The sequence below is a fragment of the Ornithodoros turicata genome, chromosome 5 (assembly GCF_037126465.1).
Source record: "Ornithodoros turicata isolate Travis chromosome 5, ASM3712646v1, whole genome shotgun sequence".
Taxonomy (NCBI): Eukaryota; Metazoa; Arthropoda; class Arachnida; order Ixodida; family Argasidae; genus Ornithodoros; species Ornithodoros turicata.
Genome location: NC_088205.1, coordinates 9,985,438 through 10,010,152, shown reverse-complemented (window position 1 = coordinate 10,010,152; position 24,715 = coordinate 9,985,438). Strand labels below are relative to the sequence as shown.

Sequence of the window (24,715 nt, the reverse complement as noted above, 5' to 3'; positions counted from 1 at the left end):
TATGTACATCCGGCAAAGGCGATGGGACGCGGGCACAAAGTTTGGGTGAAAGAGAATATAGCCTCCGCGTCACGCAACCTGATACCAAAGTTTCTTCTTTGCAGCCTGTCCGTAGTCGAAATACGATATGGCATTAAATCTCCATCATAGGCACAACAGGTGATGAAATGGAGTGTAGCATAGATACGTGGAAGTCAGGTTCCCTCAGTCGACGATCAGTACAAACGCCGAAGGGTGGCCGTAGTTGGAACCGCATGGCCGCGTTGTACATGCTCTCTTTATGCGCGCTGGCATTTCGGTTCTAAACTTTTAGAATACACACATTTTACACCATTGGCAAGGTAATATAATCAGGATTCCATGCATTTTTTTTGACAAAATTAAAGGTGGGGTTTTTGAGGAATTGACCTACGAACTTCGCGTATTTTCACGGAGGGAGCATGGTTCGTCTCATTCTACCTATTCTACAGTAACACTCGCATTTATGCGTAATATGTCGTTGGAAAGAGCAATTAATTATCTTTCATTTGGTGCAGAGTTCGTAATTCTACCATGCGTACTTCTTCCGTAATAAAAGTTTAAAATGTGCGCAAAATCGCGCTCACGAGGGTTTTCGCGATTTTTTATAGAACAGTTCGTGAGAGGAAATGTCCGTTTTTTAAAATGATGTGGTAGTCCGGCATCTGTAGAACGCGCAAAAAATTCGCGCTCCTCTAGCGCGTTCGTAGTGCGGACAAGACGGCCTCAAATTACCACCCGAGGAAGATTCTGTGAAGCGCACGACGCCACCCAGGCACGCTCGTCAATTTTTTTCCCGGCAACTGCTGCGATCTCAAGTTTCGGACCAGTGGCACTGTTCATCATAGAGGTGTGACTTTAGCATAAAAAAGAATCAACGAAATCGGAGGACCAAAGGGGACCGGCTTGCCTGAACTGAGATGAAATCGCTTCATTCATCTCTTCTATCATTAGTTGCAGGTGTCTCTCGATAATTTTAACAAATGAATAAGAGCACGGGACTTCACTGTTGCATAGTCTAGAAAACCTCGTCATAAACATTGGGAAGTGAGGTTAACACCCCTCCATGACGGAAGTGCACGCAACCCCCTTAATTAAATACAATCATAGAAGTCGCTGCAACGCCCTCTCCGTAGGCGATGGTGTCAGAGTCCGAGCACCATTTTACTCCCTTTTGACTCTCTTTTTCATAAGCGTGTAGCCCATTACATTTTTGGTGATAAGCGTCCTGCATCAGGGCCGTAGCCAGAAAAAAAAACAGGAAGGTTTATATGGGAGGGGAGGGGTTTCTCTCTCTCTCTTACCTCTCCGAAATGTACTACCAAAGGTGCGGTTTCGAGAGAAGGCTTCAGTCCCCCCCCCCCCCCCCTTTGTCGCTACTCCTCTGTCCGGCATTGCTCTATAACCTGTATCCCGCAAGATTACCACCGCCCCAACAGGAGCGATATCTCCCGAGTTCCGGCCACGGCCCTCGTACGTACATGTAATACAAGTTTTCCTGTGCAGGTGAGCATGAGTGAGCATCCTGAAGAAGGTGAGCATGAGTGAGCGAGCGATGAACATGTGAGTGTGCATGAGTGAGTGGGCAATGAGCTCAGCTGCCTGTGAGTGAGCATGAGTGGGCGAGGGATGAGCTCAGCTGCCGTTGAGTGAGCATGAGTGAGCGAGCGATGAGCTGAGCTACCGTTGATTGAGCATGAGTGAGCGAGCAATGAGCTGAGCTTCGAGTGAGTGAGCATGAGTGAGCGGGCGATGAGCTGAGCTGCCGGTGAGTGAGCATGAGTGAGCGGGCGATGAGCTGAGCTGCCGGTGAGTGAGCATGAGTGAGCGGGCGATGAGCTGAGCTGCCGGTGAGTGAGCATGAGTGAGCGGGCGATGAGCTGATCTGCCGGTGAGTGAGCATGAGTGAGCGGGCGATGAGCTGAGCTGCCGGTAAGTGAGCATGAGTGAGCGGGCAATGAGTCGAGTTGCTGGTGAGTGAGCATGAGTGAGCGGCGGTCCAAAGTGCCGACCTCTGACTACATGTGCTCTAAATTTTCTCAATTACACGTGATTTTTTTTTCAGTCTTATGGAGAATCTGTGCGCTTTTAGCTTTAGCTGCATCGTTTTTCAGACGTGAATATTTTTTTGCGTAAAGTGAGCTATTTTGTCTTTCGTGAAATATTAAGCAGCGAAACCATCAGCGAAGAGCAAAATACTTCACTGTACTGCTAGTGGACCAGCGAAAAATGCGAAATGGTACGCAAGTTATCTTCGCCGCAACAAAACAAACAAACTAACAACATACAAACAGAAGGTTTGTCACCGTCTAAGCGGAGGTCGCTTTACCTCACTCCTCTACTCCCTCACTTCACTCCCTTCACTCCTACCCGTTCCAATGCATATTGAACTCATCCCAAGGCACATTGAACCCATCGTCAATCTCACAGCCTATCCCCGACATGTCAGTGGAACAAACATCTATCCCAGTCCTAACTATAAACGCGGCTGTATTTCCAATAGCTATTTCCCCCCCAAGACGTAGCAGTGTACCGTACTGTACACGTGACCTCTCTGTCTCTTCCGATGCCTGTGCGCTGTCAACGAGGTTAGCCCAGCTCCAAACAGACGCAGCTGTTGTTCCATTTAAATCCTCCTCGTCTCCGAAGGGAATCCGCACACACACGCGAGCGCTCAATGACACACAAAGCAACGGCTGTTCACGCTGCGTGTGTGAAGTGATGATGGCCTCTTCCTGCTCCCGAAAGTATGCGCTACAATTCACCGCCGACGAAGGGCAAGAGAATGAGAGTGGAGGAGGAACAAGAAAGAAGTGAACAGTGTAAATGTTCTGCAGATGGTGACGTGTTTAGTCGACCTATTTGCTTAGCTCGGTGTTGCCGCTGTGTCGTATGCGGTTATACAGCGAAGACATAAGCGACGGTATAAAAGCAAAGAGTGACGTGTAGTAATTTTTTTTTGGCGTTCTGCCTTCATCGAGCGGTGTGTCCTGTGTACACATATTAGAACTATTGCTCGGTGTAGTTTGAGCATTGTTGGTTGTAAGACTTAGAAGGGATAAAGACTCGAGGGTTTATTCCCATTCCGGTCTTCATTGTGAAACTGACCCTTCCTCGTCCTTTTCCTGATGATGATGACATTGGTTCTTCTAGTAACAATGTCTGATGTAATACTTCCGAGTGACAGTATTTACTCACCTATTATGCACTCAATCAGTTGATGAATCACAACGTCACAACTTCTGCGGCACATTCGAACAATACGAGCACCTGTTTGAAAAAAAAAAAAAAAACAATTGTTGACATTGTTCGTTTTTTTTTTTTTCTTCCATACTTCATTCAACTTCTCTCTAGCTCCAATCTCATTTATACAACTTAGAAAGTTCATTAACACCAGCATCAGCGACAATCACCATATATGTTACGGGAAAAGTTTTAAATTTAAATTTATTTATTTATTTAAAATCAGCATGTTAATTCCACTTGACTTCAATGCAAACAAACTTAACTTGCCAAGGCGATTTGAAACGTTAACTCTTCAATTTGATGAACCGCGAAGTATTAGTAATTGTAATTAATAATTACATATTAGCAAATCGTCTTTCTAAACTGCGCCCTCCACTTTCTTATTGTCTTCACTCGCAGGTGCCATGGAGATCAAAGCCGAAGTGCAACGCTGGGCGACGGGTCCTGTGCTCGGTGGAAGTGCTGGTACCAACGGTTCCAATGGAGCGCTCGTCGGGGCGTTGACCGCTACACCAGTACCCGAGTGCGCCGGATGTCAGAAACCTATCAGAGAGAGGTTCCTGCTCAAAGCCCTCGACCAGTTATGGCACGAGGATTGCTTGAAATGTGCCTGCTGCGACTGCAGGCTCGGCGAAGTGGGATCAACGCTCTTCACGAAAGCGAACCTCATCCTCTGCAAGAGGGATTATCTCAGGTAAGGATTGATTAATATGTATGAAAGAAAAATGAGAAGAGATTAATATTCGCTGTATACAAACTAGGACTTGCTATACTCCTGCCCCTGCAAAGCTGAGATTTTGCGAAATAGATGAAAGGTAAAAAAAACCGGATGTAGTTCCGTATCCGGACCACTGGCTTTTTTTTTTTTTTAAGCGTAACGAATAAAAACAAAAATCAGACGTGATTTAGCCCATTTCAACGACCCTACCTTTCGCAAGACGGCAAGTTTCGAATCCGTTAGGCTTAGCATTCCCGTGTTTCTCTTGCGCTAAAAGTGAATCAGATGGGGTTGTTTAAATGCATATAAAAAACTTCTAGTCCACAGAATTTTATAATTTTTTAGATTCAGTATATGATCTTCTTCCACTTCTATGCAATATTTACTTTCCTAACTGTTTCACTAATTTTTAAAAACGAGTCGTCCCGATACGGGACTACACCCATAAAAACAACTTTATGCTGATGATGGCGATTAGGGAGCTTCATCGCGACAAACGACACTCTAATCCATTGCTTTGTGCCAGTCAAGTCTAGTCAAATCGAATCAAATTAAATCTACTCCATTGCTCGCGGTAATTGGATGAAAAATATAATATACACACAGTGGTGTTAGTAATGCTTTAGAGCAGATCGCTGGTAGGCTGGACTTGACCATGCACCGTGTGATTTTTTTCACAGCGAGAGACTGGGAGTCTATCTGATTTATAGACGCTGTAAGTGTGGCCCTGAAAGGGAGTTTTGAGTGCTGACAATGAAGTTTGTGAACGGATGGTCAGGAAACCAGGGGAGCTGGTGATACTGATGCATATTGAAAATCCCGAGACTATGGACACGTAAAAAGGACAACACACAAGACTAAACAGCTTTCAAACCTTGTGTGTTGTCCTTTTTTGTGTGTGTGTATGTGTGTCCTTGTAGTCTCGGAGTTTTCAATATGTAAGAAGTTTGTCTTTCGTATTTGCAATGTCGTCTTATGGCGAGTCCAACAATAACAATTATATTCTGACGATGAAGTGGGGAGATTTTGCTATCCGCCGCCACTGAACAGGCAAAGCGACCTTTAACCGTATCCGATGAATTAATCGTGACGAAATGATACAGAAAGGACACGATGGCACCGACAAGTTTCAGAAAAGTAATGTCTTAGAACTTAATTGTCATTAATATCCTATCATTTTTAAACCACCTGAAATGGTTATCTTGTCGTGAGATTTTCCACATCACGATTTGCGGATGCTATTTCTGGTGCCGTACTGAAATAGTAGCGCTGCCACCTTCGACCCATTTAGCTATACAGGACGACATCGTTGCTGAAGGTCAAAGCAACACACGAGTGCTTCTCTAGTTAGTCGTAGTCCCGTAACATTCACCAACACGTTTTGCACATCGTAACAATAACGAAGTTTGCTTCACGTTTGAAGCTTCAGTGCTTGAATATTTATACGACACCGTTTCAAAAATTCCAAGCGCCACAGCGCTTGACGGCACTTCAATCCTCTTCTGAGGGGTAGCGTAATGCCTTGTGCAAATATATCGTAATTTCTTTGTTGCTGCTCGCGAAGCATAATGCGTACTTTACACACAGAGCAAGAATGGCGCGTGATCCGTCACGTGCCCGTGTCCGTCTTGTTTGTTTCTCTGTTTGTAAGAGAGAGAGAAAAAAAACAGGAGAGATTGAACTCGCCTCTCAACTCGTCCTTTTACCCGTCCTAACCAGAGCAAAGCCCCTCGTCAGATCATTAGACGTGTAAGTAATTAAATACTAATTAACAGTAAGTAATTACATTGTCGGACTCCTTTTGTCAAAGTTGCCCTTGCACTGCCAGAAATTCTAGTTCCGCAACAATGCCCTCGGCGCGTCTGATCTCCAGTCCTTCGCGATACATTCCGCAGCACTCTACGAGTCCTAGAAACAAAGACGTTATTAAAAAAAAAAGAAAAAGAAAAGAAAAAACAGCAACCATTATCAGATTCTACCCTTTCTGCACCGTAACATGAATGCGAATCTTAGCTCCAACTCCGACTGACTGAAAGACGGGCAAAAGTCTGCCGTGTATCGACCGTGTTATAGAGGCAGCCCCTTTTCGCGGTTCACGCTGGGCCAAGGAAAATGCGCATAACGGTCGGCCAATAAGTCATTTGCGAAAATGCTTTTAAGAGCAGCGCTATACGTCCCGGGTCCATTTGGCGAGGCACGGATATGTGTGCGCGCGTGGGGAACCCGAGTTGGGGGGGGGGGGGGAGGGGGGCGAAATGCGTGGCGGTTTCATTCTATGGCCTCGTAAACGTTTGCCACCAGGAGAAACTGATTTGCATTGCGCGTGAGAGACTGTACTGGATTCTACGCGTGACTATTATGGGAGGCGAAATTGTGTGTTCCGGCCGTGTGAAGATGTTTTGCCGCGTGCTGGATATTGTGCGTGTTCTGTGTGAGACGGAAAAGCACGGCGGGGTTATGTCAAGCACGTGGATGAAATAGGTCGTACGCGATCTGTTTTGCTGTGGTTGGATCTGCGCCGGCACATTACAAGTGGCGCAGGCGCTCGCGATCATTCCCCCGCCGTATACGTGCGTATTTTTCACGTGTTGGAAGGAGGTTTCATTGCGTAGACCCTGGGGCATACCAAAATATTTTAGACATTCGCAGCGAGATCGGCCTATAGGAGGCGACACTGTCACCATTCTAGCGTGGATAACACGTGGGCCGATGTTCGGAGTTGATGGTTCTTTTCCGTAATTCTTGTGTATATTCACGGGAAGATCAACTGTGCCGCGATGGTACGATACTGTTCGGTTTTCCAATGCTCCACCTACTGCACTGAACGCGGAATAAACCTGTAAAAGCAGACGACGCGTCCGCACTGGGGTAGTTCTCAGTTCTCCGCAGCGCGCCGACACTGTACGATCTCGGAGCAAATACGCGGACGGAAGAGAAGACGCGGCTCAGTTCACTATAATATTTGTGTTATGCTATGACTTCTTCTTCTGATAACTGCGATAGCGTTAACGCTGTGGCCTTTTCTGAGTTCGTTGAAAAAAAAAAAAAAGGGGGGGAACGTAATTCCAAGATTTTACTAATAGCCGACTCCACGCTAATTAGCGCCTACATCTTGGTCTGTTCCTCGTAATAATAAGGCTAACATTACAAAATTCTTCGGTTGCAACAACATAAGGTGCCGGTTGTTGACGCAGTAAAATAATAATAATAATAATACCGCGCATAACAAATGCACTCTTCGAACTTTGAAAAAGTTCTTTTCGCGTAAATGCTTTTCTCGTAAGCCATTAAAAACCAAGCGGAGCCATTACTTTTTTCCGAAAACAGAGACAAACGAGGTAGCAACGCTACGTACAATACTACTACTTTCGAAAAAAAAAAAAAAAAGCTAAAAAATATATAAAAGACATTTAGATCCTTCCCTCGAGGGTACCATTTAGGTGCTGTGTCCCAATCACACTGACATTATCAACCACGGACGATTTCACATGTCCGTTCCTGCAAATCTTCCTCGCCGTCCCATATCGGACACTACCTCGCCCGAAACGTGGACCATTACGACTCCATTCCCGACCAGACCACCCATCCGCGCTAAGAGCAACGCGGTCCGCGACAAGCGGCCGATGGGCTACACTTTAGTGGATAGAGGAAACATTTCACTTAGTACAGCCGCGAGGAGCTCTTTCCCTCTTCTACATGTGTACCTTCCACTGAGGGGGGTGAGTGCTGAAACAAGTCCCCTCTACCCTCCCACGCATCAGAAGAAGAAAAGGCACTTATCACGCAGTGCATTAAGCATGACTGTATGTGTGTGTGCGCGCACAAAATGCACGAGCACTCAGTAAGGACAGGTCACAAGCTTTTAGGAGGGACTTAGCTTGAGGATGGACAGATGGATGGCAAGGAAAAGCACTATGTTGTAAAAAAAGTCTGCGCCGAACGTTTTGAATGACGCTGAGGGGTGATGCGTTGGAGGGAGATGGACTATGCAGGAAGGAGGAAAATGGTCTCCGATACTGTATACGTATACCTCGTTACGTGTATCTGTTGCGGGATTATTTGCGGTTGGGTGTCTTTCCTCCTCGGATGGTTAAAATGTGTGTGGATACGACGTTAGATTGATTGTTATGTCACGACTGGATTTACAATGCAATGCACGTGTGTTTACCTGACACGTGCAGGAGATTGCCGAACGCGTGCCGAACGCGGAATCTCCCGTTCGCCCAAACAGTACCGCGCGGGGTACACAAAATAAAGTAGTCGTAAGTTTGAAAAGTGTCGTTGCAAACGAACAAATATGTTCTTTTTTTGTTCGCTTTTTCTTTTTGCATCATGGTCGTTGACTATCATTTGTACTTAGAACAGTGTATGGTGTGTAGCTCTTGGAGTAAATAGATGAAGTTATCAGAACGACATGCTTCGAACGAATTTCTAGGTATAGAATCGGTTAGAGGTAGCATGCAATACGTCTAGATTCATTACGTACACATTATACAACACAAATGCCGAGCCTACGTGTACTGTACTACGTGTACACGGCGCTTAGAATGTACTTCGAGGTTTCCTCATGATCATATGTTTCCTTGTTCCTTATATTATTTTATTTATTTATTTTAATTGTGAGACTGCCAATAGTGATGCCTCGTTTCTTTCTTCCTTTCTTTCTTCTCCTCTTTCCTTCCATTTTCTTGAGTAACACGCAGAATCACGCGAAAAACGTCAAATATTTATGCATGGCACGCATATACAGCGAACTTCCGTTTTAAATGTTTTTGTGACGTCATCAGATAGCGAGAGTAATGTGGCGGATGGCGCGCTTGCCTATCGGATCCGTGATGCGACGCACAGGAGTTATCTACGTGGGAGTCCAACTCCAAACCGGGGAAAGCCTCGAATACCACATAATACAAAAATTCGCTTTAAATATTCCACCGCCGTGCTGCAGAAACCCGTTTCAAGGTTGTTCATAATAAGATGTTGGCTTGTTCGCGTGAGTCTCCGAAGTGAGGAGGCTTCCACTTCAACTGCAACAATTTCAACGAGGCTTGATCGCAACATCAGCTTGAGCGTGCCCTGCCGGAAATTCCGTCGCAAAAAAACAGCGGATGTACTTCATGCTTCATTTCAACAAGTCACTCGCGGGCACGAAGCTCAACAGCTACGGACTCACGATGATAGAAAGGCGTTCACTTCTGCATGTTGTTTAATCTCCAGGAGGAAGTCATTCCAGACTGCACGCTGTGCATTTCACTCATCCTGTGCAAATGCGCCACTTCAACTCGTAAGAAAAAAGGACACACCCTCGGATAACAGGCGAGATCCTAAAATGAATGAAGCAGCCCTATACACTGAGTTGGAAAAAGTGAAACGCGTTTGCTCCGAGCACATGCGACGCTCCCACAAATATCTTTGCCCTCCGTGCGAGTTCTGCCAGGAGTGGTGGCTATATACACACGAAGAAACGATTGAGAGGGTGTGGTTTGTCTGACAGCTTTCTAGTGGCTTCTCTTTGAATCATCTCTTGCAGTGATCTTGGTGCGGATTGAGGTACGCGTCCCGAGCGAAGATTTGTACATGTTTTCACGCTTCCAAGGCTCCAATGTCACCGAATCTGTAGAACTTCATCCGTAGAACTTTCGGAACACTGTAGCGAGTTATTAAGTGTTTTCCTGTTAGTGTGGTTATCCTGTTATTTCCGGCTAACTAAATATTACGTATGTTACGTGACCAGCATGGTGACTTCGTTACATAAGCTCATAAATATACTTATGTGCTGATGGCCTAGGTCTGTGTTATATGCTTGCTATTCGCATTTCATTAATTAGCGCGTTGCTGCATATTATTGATTCGAGTGAGTTACTACAGTATATGTTATCTATCAGTGCCATTTTGTACTCTGTACCACGTGACAGCGATCACGTGACTAAAAACGTACCGCCAACCTATATAAAGGTGGCACATTTAAACGCGTTTGGCACAACGCCGAGAGATACAGCAAATCTTGACTCACTTTGCGTTTATTACATATGTTATTCATATAAGTGCGTAAAATATGTGCATTAAAAAGGTGGAAAGTCAGATGGCTAAGAGCAGAAGCAATTTATCGTCGACGGGAAAAAGCAGAAACACTGTTGACAAGTTTATATACCAGGGGTATCAGGTGCATACTATTTGTCACTTCTCTCTTCTTCTGTGTACGTTTGCTCAGATGCATATATGAATAGAAAACACATTTTAATTACTTAGCGCTTCATATTCCCAAGCGCCTTCACAACCCAACACCCACACCAGCAGCAGTCCTCCCTTAACCATCTCGTAAACCATCTCGTACCCATCATATATCACCCCACGTGCTCGATTCAAACCAACATGTTTAACGACCTACCGACCCCCCACTTCAAAATCACAGCCGTTCCCTCGTCCTCTCGTACAACACGTTTCACGTCCATCTGTCTCCACAACTAAACCTTACTCGATATAATTCTCCGGATTGAAAGCGGGGACGCTCACTTAACTAAGCCTAACGAGTCCACTATATACCAACTGCGCGCGCGCGCCCAATTTGCAAGTTCGGCTCAAGGCATTTCCGCGTCCATGCACAACCTATAGAACTTACCTCCCCTAACTTAGGTAGGTGTAACGAGAAGAGTCTAGGGGGATGGGGAGAGAGAGAGAGCGAGAAAGGACGCCCTGAAAAGCGTGCATCGGAATAGCTAGACTCAATTAAGATTTGCGAGCGCCTGGACATGATGCGTTGAAGGTGATGGCGGTTTCGAAGATCGTGACGTTAACATAAGTGCAGTGAGCAGGTGCGCCGGACTGCGTGTGGGGACACAACTGCGTGCGCTGCCTGAATGCGTGTGAAGAAGGGCTTCTTTCGGAGATGAGTGTCTCAAGGAAGGGAGGAGGGATTGTGAGAAAACCCGTCTTAGTTTAATGAGAGTTTTAGGATCGGCAGGTGTGTGGAGGAGATTATGGTGGCCTTCAACTGTCATGGCGGAGGGAAGTGTTCTTTTTTTTTTTTTTTTTGAAGGCTGGGAGTTCGGATATTGGTTGGCCTTTGTTCAATAACTTTTGAGTCGTGTGTTCATTTCTGTGAGGTGTGTCATGTGACTTTGGGGGGGGGGGGGGGGGCAAAACATTATTTGAAATCCGAGGAAGAGTGACGGACATTTATTTGAGGGCATATTGGGCAGACTTCTGATGCTTTTGTAGACAATGTAAAATCGTTTCAACAAATTCAGTGCGTCATACAAGAAGAGATATATGATGTGCACATTAAGTGAAGGACTCAGACTTGCATGAAACCGCGAAAACAACGTCCGTCCTTGCATGCACACACATTTGGAATGATTTCCGACTCAACCACATGCACGATGTTTATTACGATTATTTCCATAGCTAAACGTTTTCTGACATTGTTGACAATTTATACCGGAGTCCTGGTTACTACCTTTTTGGTATTATAGCGACACTTTTATTAAACAAAAACATTCGCTGGATTAATCACAGATGCCTCTTACTCACGCTTCCCTGTATACTAAGATATTTTTAACATGCATCAAAACCCTCATCGCACCCCCCGCCCCAAAACACATGAGAACAAAAATACATGAGCGGATGCCTAAACAAATCCGATATTCATACCCAGCATCCTTGATTCCTTGTTCACAAACCAACCCCAAACCCACACGCATGAAAGGAGCCTTGAACATCAGCCACTGATCATGCTTCCCCCTTCATCTTCACCATCCCTACCGCACCGCGTCAACCCAAACGCACGCATCAACCTTCACCCTTTTGTAAACCTGCACACAATTACTCCTCCTCCCAAACGCGGCGCTCCAAAACTCATTACTCGTTTAATTGCCAAACCATTACTAAGGCATCACAGATGCGTCATCTGCGTCGATCGAATTCTCATCTGCTTTCAACCTGGCATTACGGACGCTAAATGAACAGCCATCCGTCAAAGAGGTATACGCTAGACAGCATCCCCCCTCCTTTTGGTCATCCACACATGGCAGACCCATCGCTTTTCACAGCATGAGAGTTTCTTATTGGTCCCCTCCGCCATCATGGTTCTCCTATATACATCGTATGTTTCTTTATCCTTCGTGTTTCTGCGGGCTATTGATCACTATATGATTATAATCATGTCGTTGTATATCACGTTTTGTGACCCGAACGTAAATTGGCTGTCACTCGTTATTGGTTTCGTACGTAATAATTGCGTCCGCAAGTGGGAGGGAAGCGGTCTAAATTCCGCCGGAAAAAATAGTGCGCTGTTCGATGACGTTCCTACGTGATTACGCTTTGTGTGTTCTGAAAGGTGCGGTAATGAAGGAAGCCCTGGACGTGAGCTGGAATTGCCTGCGCCTGGCAGGAAAAACATGCGGTGTGGCGTCTCCTTCGCGCTCGCAATATGGGGATTGAAAGCAGCGAAAATGGGATGCTAATGGTCGATGAAGAAAGGGGGGATCAAGCTCTACTTCTTTTTGTATCGCTGTGGGCTTCTATTGATTAGGTATTATTCATGGGAACGCATTGTGGTCAGAAAAGCACGGGCAGAAGATCGCTGTAGTCGGTAACACGTGCACACGCTTATACAGCGGCATGGAAGGACATGTTTTGTCTCTTCCTTGGTTCTTTTCGACAACCAAATGAGCGGCTTAACTTTCTGAGTGGAAGAGTTTGAATTTAAGGCGTATGACGACACCGCCTTCACAATGCTCGAATAGAACGAAAAAGAGAAAGGAGATAGTTGTGGCATCAACATTTTTTAATTATTATACAGCCAAAACGCGATTGCAATCGAAAATTGTGCATGCCATAATCTGCATTTCATGATGTGCATGTCATTATTTGACTGACTGTCCTCTGAGGGAGAACAGCAAGTCCTATTATGACAACTCCCCGTTTCGTAAGCTTAACTTTCAACTTCATTTTGTGCAATATTGACGCCGCAGAGACCGTAGAGACTGCGTGCCAAAGACTGCCTATTTCAGTTTCTTTGCTTCCTCCCGTCCGAAAAACAAGGAAAAAGTGAACGTAGAGCCTCTAGCGGGGAACTTGTCGTGAAAACCTTAGACAAGTAGTGAGCCTTCTCCAGTGACGTGACGACGTGCAGCTGAAACTCCTCCAAATCGTCCGACAGACACGACTCTCGATGCAAGCCACGCCGAAGAGCACGTTTATTTATAAAAGGAGTACGTATATCGCCGGCGCAGTCCTAAGGACTTGGCCGCACGTGCAGCGTTGAATGCATCTCGCAGACATTGATGTATGAACACAAAGAGGATAAGCCCGACGCGGCGCGATTTGCGAGCCTTGTTTCGACAGGTGCACCGATGGATGGTAGTCGTTTAGCGCGGCCACATGCACGAGCAGCTCGTGTGCTCAGCCGAATGCCGCATCGCGTCTCTGTGTGTTTACGTTGAGAGAGTGGACGACGGGCCGCCGACGTCTCGGTCGGAGTTGGAATGACGAACGACATCGTAAAATGACAGCTCGGGATACGGGGGCGGAAGGGGCTGTTATTATTCGGCCCAGTGAACGCGCGGGATAGCTTTGAGCATATGGATGCTGAACTACAACTGGGCTTTTGTACGATGTCCCATAGACTGGATGTTGGTGGGTGCTTTAGATGACAAAAGGGCGTGAAATGTCGGGGATGATGCGGTGCTCCGTGATTTCTTCAGCTTTTTTTATTGTTTGCATGCGCTCGTGGATACACTCTTAAGAAAAAAATAAGGAGCAATTTTAGTCCTTTTTGGGGACTAAAGGCATTGCCACAGAACTTATTTCCTTTAGGGAGTAAATGCACGGGAGTAAATTAATGTCACAGAGTGGGGACTGCATTTCATGCTCTGTTCTGAGATCCGTGTGCATGAATGAAAATACCTTGAATGAAACCGTCAACCGTGATATGTCGAGTGATATGAGGTCTTGCGATAGGCATATGGCCCAATTTCGCAGGAAAGAATCTCTATTTTTTTTCTCTGTGTGAATGGAAAAATTGCTAAGTTAGAGAAGTTATAGAGCCTTATTCCATCAAAATCACGAAGAACAGATTAAATTGTTCCGTTCGGGAGACCATTTGCGAAGTGCATTGACTATTTGCAATCGTGGGGAGCAAATTGGGGGCTAGGGAACTAAAATTGGGAGTAATTGCAGTCCAGGAGACCAGAAGCTGCAATTACTCCTCATTTTACTCATTTGTTTTCTTAGAATGTACCGTGCGATATATGGTGTTATATTGACGAAAAGTAAGAAGCAATAAGGTTTCTAAAGGACTGCGCGAACTGCGCAAACCAAGTGCGCACATAACCACAGAGAAGAAACTGATGCGTCAATTTATCGCGGCATGTCGCCCCGCCACTCAGCTTTGCGACGTGCGCGGCATTGGGAGAGATCACGTGCTCCGCGTAACGAATAAAAAAATGTGCAGTCTCGTAGGCGTTTGATGTCATCAGTATAGGAGTTGCAGTGTGCTCGTTTTGGTCGTGACGCCTAGAGCGTCACGAAATGCAGTTCGGCAACCGCAACAGAGTCACTTCACCGGAGAAATTATAGTGCATCGCCACCAGGTGCCACCTCTGTTCCCATACGTTGGTTTCCGTGCACATCACTGGACGCGACCATGACGCCCCTACACTGCTGTAATGGCGACACGATGACGTCAGGCAAAAGATGACTGCTCTCTAGGAAACTGCCGCATAGTTTCGGCGTCGGCGCACTACTTGTCGTAACGTGGAGTGATGCTGCCCCTTATTGCACCCAATAGGAAAAAAGCCTAGGGCGCGGTTAAACGGGCCGTTCTTGGGTTGAACCCGACTATGGATAAGTAACCCGACCGATACAAGGCTATCGGAACTCATTTAGCCGAACCGTTTGAACCTCGGCCAACCGAAGCCCAACGCGCATCCTTTCTTTTCCACGAGGGACGCCTAATAACTAGAGCGAACTATTGGGACGTGGCGAGCTAATTAGGTCGGCGAGAGAGGGAGAAAAAAAAAGAGCACAAAAGGAACAGTAAACGAGAAAAGTGCATGACAGCAGCAACAGCAGGGACGACGGGACACACAGAGAAAATGGCGTCCACATATTGGGCGCACACAGAGAGAAACTCAAGGGGCCACCTGCGGAGGAAGTAATTAGAAAGGGGCTCATTACGGTGATGGCAGCAGGCGCGTAATTTTAACGACGCGTTCGGGGAGACGCATCCATTCGCAGAAAAGCGATCCAAATAACCTTTCGGAGACACGCAGAGCACTGACACCCATGGCTCGGCCGCAGCAATTAAACGCCACGAGGTGATTAGAGAACGCGTGACGAGAGTTAGGGAAAGTCTCTTCTTGGATGGGAGATATGGGCATTTTTCTTTGGGGTAGGTCTTCTCGTAGGAGGAGGCCTTGTAACTTGCTCGGAGGTGAAGCGGGGAAAGTAAAGGAGAAAGCCGCAGGGTTAGGCTCGGCTCGGCTCGGCTTGGCTAGGCTAGAAGAGGGGGGGGGGACTGGTGTACCGAAGAGACTAGACTCGGACTAGAGGAACGGACCGTTCCTCTATACTCCAAAGAAGAGCTTTCGCTCGAAACGTCACTCTTTTTTTCATTGCTCCCCTCTTTGGTATACCAGTTCCCTCCCCCTTTTTTTTTCTGTGTACATGTATCTCGGCTCGGTTATTCTAGGCTCGGTTAGGCTAGGCTAGATTAGGTTGGATTAAAGTGCCACGACGAACTAAAAAATGATAAATCAACCTGGCTCAGAGACTCAGGGCGCAAAATATAAGTCCCGTCAGCAACAGCAGCACCACCAACAAACTCCTGACTATGATATGGGCTGATTCACCGCTGGAGAGGTTTACACTACCCCATTGCACGCGAAACATCAGATGTGAGATATGAGAATGAAGTTATGTACGTGCAAGCACAACAATTGAGCTCCCCTCCACTGGCTGTACTACGCCGCGAAGAGGTAGATGAAGAAGAAAAAGCACACATTAAAGAAGCACCAATAGTCACTGAGATACAAAGTCAGCAAACATCAGGTCCCGTCAGCAAACATCACGCGGTTCCACGCATTTTCGAAAGAAAAGCCGCGAACGATCCTTAGTTTCGGATTCTGAAAATGTAGGTGACGCCACCGGGAGTTCTGCCGTCTGTCCCCTAGCAACAGCGCTGGTCTCCGCTCTCCGTCCCACATTGGAAGACCACCGGTACCTGTGGTGAGGAGACGGAAATCAGACTTCGAGGAGCAATGTTGCCAGACGCCTTGGCATCTCATGACTTTACGTACCTCTCAAAACTAGTAATTAATTTCATGATACTTCCGCATGACACAGGGAAACATTAGTTGCGGGGGAATATAGTGTGATATATATAGAGAGGGTAATGACACAAATTAGCATTTTAAGCGCGATTTATTCCGTAGCGGCATTTTCAAAGAAATATATCTATCTCCGAGTGTCATTCCTTTGAGAACCAGGTAACAGAATTAAACAGTGCAACACGCACTCCAACTCAAGTCTTGAGCCATTGCGAGCCATGGAGTTTGAGGCAGAATGTTTGAGTTGGTTCGTGTGTGTTGTACTATTTGACCCCGTTAGCCCATTTACGAAGGAATGATATTCTACGAAGTTTACACCAGCTTCCTTCGCCTCATTCAGCTTACTGTGCGAGATATATCTGAGCTTTGCGTAAATGCAGGTGTTAAAGCATTTAAAAAAAAGTTCTTTCAAACGGGCACTAGTCGTGCACTTCCAGTTCTGCATAAGAGCTTCCCCGCTCCTTTCGGAAGAATATATAAGCTTCCGAACAAACGCGCCGCGGCAAAATCGTTGACGGGAGATACCGCCTATCTGAAGCCTCAGACGTACAAAAGTGCAATACAACGAATGACCTTCAAACTAACGTGTCTTTAGTCGTATACTCAATATAATATCAGCGCGCATGAAACTGCAGGTACGCTTTAAATGTACGTTCCAGATATACCCGACTTCGTTTGATCTATCATATATCTATAGTCCTCAGAGTGGCAAATGCGTTCGCCTTTCAGTTAAAGTTGCATCGGTTATTGACTTGGTATTTAACGTTGCATCGGTTATTGACTTTGCATTTGTGGTACTGCAAAGATCTTGAAATACAACGCCAAAACTATGGAATACCTAGATGGCGGAACTACTTCCCTGTGCGCAAATATTACCTTCTCACCACATCCCATTTGTGTCTCATCTCTCGCGAGTCAACAGCCCACGCTCCCCATTCATCGCCAACCATCTCATCATCCACACATGTACACTATGCACTATACCATGCATTAGGTATTCCTTGCCGGAGAAGATGCATGCATTTGGCCTCCCACGCCTTGAACGCGAGCGACCGCGTGCGGACGTCACCGGGAAGATGCACGTCCCTTCTTTCTTTGCAACGCCTGAGCGCCAGCGAGTAATTGCCATGTCTCGAAACGACGCCCGCGCGGGGAGAGCCGTGCGTGCAAAAGGACACCTTCGTCGCACTGGGGTGTTACCCGCCGAAGATCTCGCTTCCTTCTTAGCCCGCCCCTACAGTCGTGTTATTCTCTCGTAATCGCAGTCGGCCCTGCTATTAGCAGCCAACTATGAAAACTCCCAAACTTCATGCGCTCTCGTCTCTTCAGAAGAAGGTGGACGGTTTTGGAGTGAAAGTGTGCAGGGGTGTGTGACGAGAGACTGAGCGGAAATTGCATGCCAGTGAAAATGTGTGTGCGCTAGAGGGCAGCCTTGTAGCCCTCTGTGGTCGTTTGCGTGATTGTGGTGTTTACATTTTCGCTTCCATGTGTAGCATTCGGGGCATGTGTTTTGGAGTAGGAATGTGGCCCCATCGTTTACATCTGCATGAGTGCGACTTGCAAAAATGTAAAGCAGCATACAAACTGGGCGAATGTATGTCGTGCTCGTTTGAACGAGGCACTGAAATGTTTGGAATGACATTAGAATTTTGTTTGTGAGCTGGTGAGTCTGAGTGAAATATATCTCCCAGCGTAACGAATATGTACGTAAATTATATCCCGACACGCTTGGCTAGCGCAAAACCTTCATGGAACTAAATAGAGAACAATTACAAGTGCAGCAGCTATGAGAAGTCTAGTGTGCCTGCTAAATAGACGTAACTGAGCGCAACAACAACAGCACAGATTAATGGATGATGATGATGATGATGTGGGATGCGCAAAATGATGTTCATACCTCGTTCATATCGCGCGGACACACAGCATTATGAAGCTCGCAGGTTACAACCGAAGATTTCACACTGGGAAGTTACACATCCAGGTTAGAAAACACTGACAGGCGCTACACCATATATACTAGCAAATATCTACACTACTATAGCGCCGAGACCTCTCCTCCTCCACATCCAATAATACCGCACTGCAGTGAACAAGGTTCTTGCACATATACCATCACACGCGAACACGCCTGGAACTGTCCCAACCCCAACGGTCATTTAGTCGGGAGGATCGTCCGCGTAAAGGCAAGAATTTGGGCAAAATCTCAGCTTATTGAGATAAGCGAGGTCTGTATCAGTGGATTGTCACTTGGTCGTCGACGCCCAGCTATTAGTACGTGGAGAGTCGTAGCGGTCTGGGTCGACGCCCAAGCGGCGTTCGAGCGTAATGGTATGTCCCGGGCTGGTAGACACCCCATCTAAACCATCAGGCAACGCGGCTGTTGCACCGTGAGGGCAGCTTGAATAACAAATTAGGCCTACGTCAAAGGCGGTGTAACTGCGTGTACGTTCAGGAACGAAGACGGGATTATGCTAAGAGTATCGTCGAAGTGACAGGTTGTATGAGTATATGCGTTGGCCGAGAGAACATGATGTGAATGCTTGGTTGCAACATCATGTGAGGGTATGAGGGGTAGAGAAAAGACCTGCATTTTGTCTATGTGTGAATTGCACGTTAGCTTCCTTCCGGATGATCGTAAGACTAGATTCCGCTGTTTACGGACATGCACGTAAGGAAGATGCGTGAATGGGAAGTACTTATGCTTTGAAGCAAACGTGCTTTTCCATGTTCGAAAACATGCAATGGATTTTGCACAGGCTTGGAATAATAGTGCTGGAAAACATGAATAACAAGTAGCAATGTGGGGGAGGTAAACGTTGCTTCTAGCGCCGCGTGTCGGGGATTTTCGGCGCACGTCAAAAGAACCTCCAGGTGGTCGAAATTACCCGCAGTCCTACCGTGCGGCGCGTGCAGCATGTCGCAACAAAAATAGGCTGACTCGCCTTACGTGTAAATCTACTCCCAATTTGAAGAATAACAAGTCTATAAGATTAATTAACTCATTACCGCATTAACTCATTAACGCATTAACTCATTAACTCATTAACTGATTAACGCATTAACTCAGAGTTGCTATGTTTGCGTGCTTCTACTTTACTTCCGACGACGCTATAGCATCTCCTTGAGTTTGAGGAATACCGGGACAAGGACGGAAAGGACGAGACCTTTCAGCCTTGTCCCTGCGGCAGTCAAATTCAAGGTGATGCAACTGTCACAGGCAGTTACACCAGCTAGATTGCGTGCTGTTATGTGCCTATATGTCTCTATACTGTAACACATTGGTTTACTCCATGTCCTTCGTTCCTTCTTGCAGACTGTTTGGCACGACGGGCCTCTGTTCTGCGTGCAGTAAACCGATACCGGCGTTCGAAATGGTCATGAGGGCGCGAGGCAATGTTTACCATTTGGAGTGCTTCGCCTGTCAACAGTGCAACCACAGGTAACTATACCCTGTAATCTTTCCATGCAGGTCGATTTGTGCCCTCCGTCGCCCAAACCCGTATTCCTCGTTCACCTGGTGACCATTCTTGTCAATTGCTGGCTGTAGCACTGAATGCTTGCTCGTCAATGTCATTGCAACGTCCATCTGTTTCACGCTGGTTCTTTTCTACTGTGTGTCAGCCGCATGACATAACGAGCTGACCACTTATCCAAGACCTGTGATCCTTCTTCACTTCTCGTGCGCTCACCCCCTTGTACCCCACTGCACCGCCTAGCCGATCTTTTTGCAGTTGACAACGGTAACATGTAACAAGCTCTTCCTGATCCTCAGGTTCTGCGTTGGAGACCGGTTCTATCTTCACGAAAACCGTATCCTCTGTGAGTACGACTACGAGGAACGCGCTCTGATGGCCGGCGTCCCGCCGCCCTTCTTCAGCGCGCCGCATGGAGTCCCTCCAGGTCCTGGGAACCCAACGTCCGTGATCCCTTTGACCCCTGTCAAGCGACAGCACTCCATGGAGGAGCCACTGCGAGATGATCGTTCGAGCGGTTACGGCAGCGGTGACTCCCCGTATGATGGTCGGTAGCTATGGCGACCCGTTGCACAGCCCGCAGTGCAAAACCTAGCGCCTCCCGTCAAAAAGCGAAAGTCCAGGAGGTAGAGTAACAGGACTTCCCGAACACAGCCCTTCTCGGGACAACTGTAGGCGTGACAACAGAGTGAGGCGGTTGTGTTTGACGCTGTGCCCATGTGCGTCGTATTTGTGCTAGTCCCCGGAGGATACACTCTGTTGTAGAACAGTTTAGGACATGGGTGTCCTCCACCATTTCTATAAGGATGCAAGTGTTCCTTGAAGGATCACCATAACCAAGACGTGACGGTCACTTTTGCCAGCGTCGTGACTTTGTCAGCATTTGGAGCAACGGATGACTTGCAGCGGATGACTTGCAACGGACATTCACCTGGTCTTCGTGGGCCGCGAAGTCATCTGAATGGTGTAAATATGTGCAGAGAAACGGGATTCTTGACGGTTATTGTACAGAAGTGCCGTGCTGGACAGTGTGTGGCGCGATCTCTTTTTTTCTAGTTGGTAGGTCGACGTTCTTATACGGCCAGGCAAGTGCAAGTGGCATTTAAGACTGTTCAGAGATTCTATATACTGCAGTCAACTTTGTACAGTGTATTTACCTTCTCTGTTGCAGTGAGTGGTGTGGTCGTTGTTCACAAAGCAGTTCGCTTCCACATTCTGTTGTCTTTTTGTACTGCTCCTTCACATTTAGATTGAAGTGTTTTTTCTCTACGTTCCTTTTCATATACGCCAAAGAGATGCGTTTTTCTGTACAAAGGGTTAGCGCCCGTGTATCATATCTGGTAATTCTAACATGAAACTTTGTTGTTGCAACTCATGTGTATGCGCTGTCTCTACAAACACATGATAAACACCTGGTTTTATTAATTAGGAGGTACACCAAGGGACGTCCTCGATGACTTGTATAACGATTGACATATGCATCGCCTCGAAAAAGAAAGAAAGAGCAATAGGTAGACCCTTGAAGGGTATAGCACGCAACCAGTAGTGTACTTGAATCAACACAGCAGGTTTACATCGTGCATGTTTAGATGCAATGCACTGTAGTTACCTTTTCCTATGAGCTACTCATGAAAATCCGGATGAACGTAATGAATGCCGAGGACAAGGTAAAACAACAAACAAGGAAAGCAACCATTCCTCGTGATGTTTCTTCATCGCCGTTATATGATAGGTTACATTTGGTTATTAGTATGTTGCACAACAGGGGCAAATGCCCACACCCCTGTGTAATGGAACACTTACTCCCTCGAGACAAATGAAACGATGGGCGGTATTTATGTGACTTTATGCTTTTATCTATCGTTTTCTCCTTCCTGTATCGCGTTTTCTCTTAATTGCCTTGTTGGTCGAGGGCATGAATGAAAAATAGGCGCGATTCTCTGGAAAATGGCACGCAGTAGCTGCTGATAGTATATTGTCAGAAGTTTCTGTACAGTTCATCCCACGCAGTGATTGTTCGCTGTGTAATGCAAGTTAACGTTTTTCTTGTGAATAATAACACGAGTGAATGCAACACTGTCCCTGTCTGAATTACTTCCACGGCGCATAAGAAGCTCCCTAACACGCAAGTGGTGGTGCCAAGCACACTTGTACTTCAGCTGAAACGATGACGTGTTTCGACTAGCAGATAAAAGAGAGAAAGGAACAGATACACTAGGAGATACACTAGGCACTGCGGTAAGTACTCTCTTGCTAATAATTTGTGTGACGTAAAGTGCTATACGAATTGTCGCCTTGCATATGCATGGTGGACTATCATTTGGGACATAGCTTATGTATGTCAACCAGGCGTGTGTGTGTGGGGGGGGGGGGGGGCGGGGGTTATCGAGGGTTAGGGGAGACTAGGTGTGGTGAGTACGTGAAAGGCTCACGGCCACTCCGTTTGTGAGGAAAAATAGTACTAGTAGTGCTGTTCCAGGGGACATGTACGTCCATTTGACACAGGGGCTCTTGGCCAGAAATTACACGGAGTGCTATCTCGCATCTAAGAGTCAACGTGTCATTTGTTTGAGTTGTTCTGCCCGTGTTCGCCGCAGTCACGCAGCCGTGGCCTTGTGATAGAGCGTCCGCGCGGTGCGTGGCAGACGGTTGGCTGCGAACCCGCCATGGGGATACCCAGCAGTAAAATCGGTATAGAGACTGTTGCGCTACTTGGCGCTCGTTCCCTCAGAGATGACACATTGAGGAAGCCTCGTAAACCTCACAGCCCTGTTCTCGAAACTGTAATTGCCGCTGTCGTCTAAGTTACCCATCACAGAACGAATCGCTTTACGTCCCAAACCGTTCGGCAGACCGGCGCAGGACCAGAGGCGGATATGGGGGGCGGGGGGGGGGATCAGGATGTCCTGACCCCCCTCAAATTCTGTCGTGACATAGAGTTTCAATTGACCTTAGACCCCCTCCCCTTCCCCCATCAGAAAAATCCTGGATCCGCCTCCGCGCAGGACCAATAGACCAACGGACCTCGAAGGTTCCGCGACACCCATTCGGGACCCTGCCAGACCCTGGTACATGCAGCACCGTCGTTCCCGTGACAGACGATCCCGCACCAACACTGTATAGCCACATGGACCTGGCGCGGGGCTGCAGAAGCATCGCTTACGTTTCTCACTTGCTTTGGGAAGTTCTTCCAAGCGCTCCGTTTGGAGGACCGCCACTCAGTTGAGCCGTCCCCAGAATACTCCACAGAAGAGCTCAATACTCTTTGCCCGCTGTATGTGGTCCGGTAACTTCACCGGGCCAGCCATCGCACATATGAATGGCGTCGTGGCAATCTTGAACGACAGACAACTCCCTTGACGACCCTGCAGCGACCAGATGCACTGATGAGCATCGAAGCAGCGGTACATGATGTAAAGGCACACAGCCTCCAACTGCTAGCCTCTCCAGGAACATTGGTCAACGACGGCTTCTTGGTTGACATGCATGAGATTAAGGAGGGGGAAGTGTGTGGTTTATCGAGAACGATGTGGGGTGCGGCGCGGTGCGTGTGACTGGTTTCGTTAAAAGACGTGTGACAGACGGGACACGCAAGACTTTTTTGTACAGCTTTTTACCGGAGATTTCCCGGAGTGCCGGCTCGTACAGGTCGGTCGCTGAATCCTAGTGGGATCCAGGACGTATTCCCACAGGCTGAATGAATCAAGATCATTACCAGCACCATACCATCACACTGCGTACTGACACTTCTGCGTGGTTTGTTAGCTCCGCTCTGCTATATTCTAGTCACGTCCTGTCCACAAATAGTCCACACAGTTCCGTTCACGTGAAACCCATCAACGCTCTGCCCTCAAAGCTGTCTTGATCTTTCTTGATACCATGGGACTTGGATCCTTGCTGTGAAGGGGCTCATTATTTCATTCCCCGCATCACCACTAGCAATGGGGTAGAGTATCGCCCCCTGGCGATGAAATTCCCCATTCATCATCTCACAATAAAGTTGTTTTTCTTTTCTTTTTGGTAATTCCTTTATACATACCGGGTATTTATTCCAGCTAATTAAATTAGACTTTCACCGACGGAACAACTCTTCTTACCGCCGTTCCCATTTACTTTGTTTCTGTATCTCACTTGCTCTACGTAGGTATACTGGTTTAGCCAGTCCGACTTAGTCACGACACACCTCCCCATTTTTTTCCACGCCGAGACTGGGAGGTGACACGGGTTCGAACCCTGTCACCGGCTGTGCTGTCTGATGTTTCCCCTGGGTTTTCCGAAGACTTTCCGGACGAATGTCGGCACAGTTCCCCCTGAAGTCGGCCCAGGACGCATACTAACCCCCCACTCCTTCCTGCTGTCCTCTCTCCACCTGTCCACATCTGTACGGCGCTCATAGCCACAGTTGCTTCGCGGCGCTAACACGGAATAAAAATAAAAAACCTCCCCATTTTTTTCTTCTATGTGTCATCATCATCATCAAATTATACTTCGATGTTATTTTACCCTCTTTTGCAGGTTTGGAAAGACAAAAATAATAAACGTTTGCTGCGAATTCTGCTTATTTTGTTACACAATTTAATCCATTCCTTGATAGAACCACGCATGGCTACAGGACCCTTACGGTTCCATTAGAAGAGTGTGAGGAGTAACAGCAGACAAGGGAGATAGCACGCGTCTATGGCAGACTTCGCGGAGGAAATGCGATGACACCCCTCTGTAAAATTCACTGGAAAACTTTTTGAAAGCTTTAGAAGGCGCTAGTCGGGTTCGATCCCGCTACCTCCCGGACCTTAACATCACCTCGAAGTTTCCATTTACCAGCGGTAGGGCCGAGTGGCTGTAAAAAAATCAGCTGCATTGTGGGAGTTAAGGTCGTGCTGAAGACTGGGAGGTGGTGGGTTCGAATCCTACCACCGGCTGTGCTGTCTGAGGCT

General features: G+C 47.0%; 1 protein-coding gene across 2 annotated transcripts in view; it reads left to right on the top strand.

Annotated features, from left to right (window-relative positions):
• LOC135393987 (LIM domain only protein 3-like) overlaps positions 1–21,855 on the top strand; it is a 56,698-nt gene extending 34,843 nt beyond the window's left edge. For both annotated transcript variants that reach the window (XM_064624404.1, XM_064624405.1), the window contains exons 2-4: positions 3,664–3,958; positions 19,622–19,747; positions 20,081–21,855. In XM_064624404.1, coding sequence (XP_064480474.1) covers positions 3,669–3,958; positions 19,622–19,747; positions 20,081–20,336 — 672 coding nt within the window. In that variant the 5' untranslated portion in view covers positions 3,664–3,668 and the 3' untranslated portion in view covers positions 20,337–21,855. The remainder of the gene's footprint in view (positions 1–3,663; positions 3,959–19,621; positions 19,748–20,080) is intronic.
• The last annotated feature ends 2,860 nt before the right edge of the window (positions 21,856–24,715 follow it).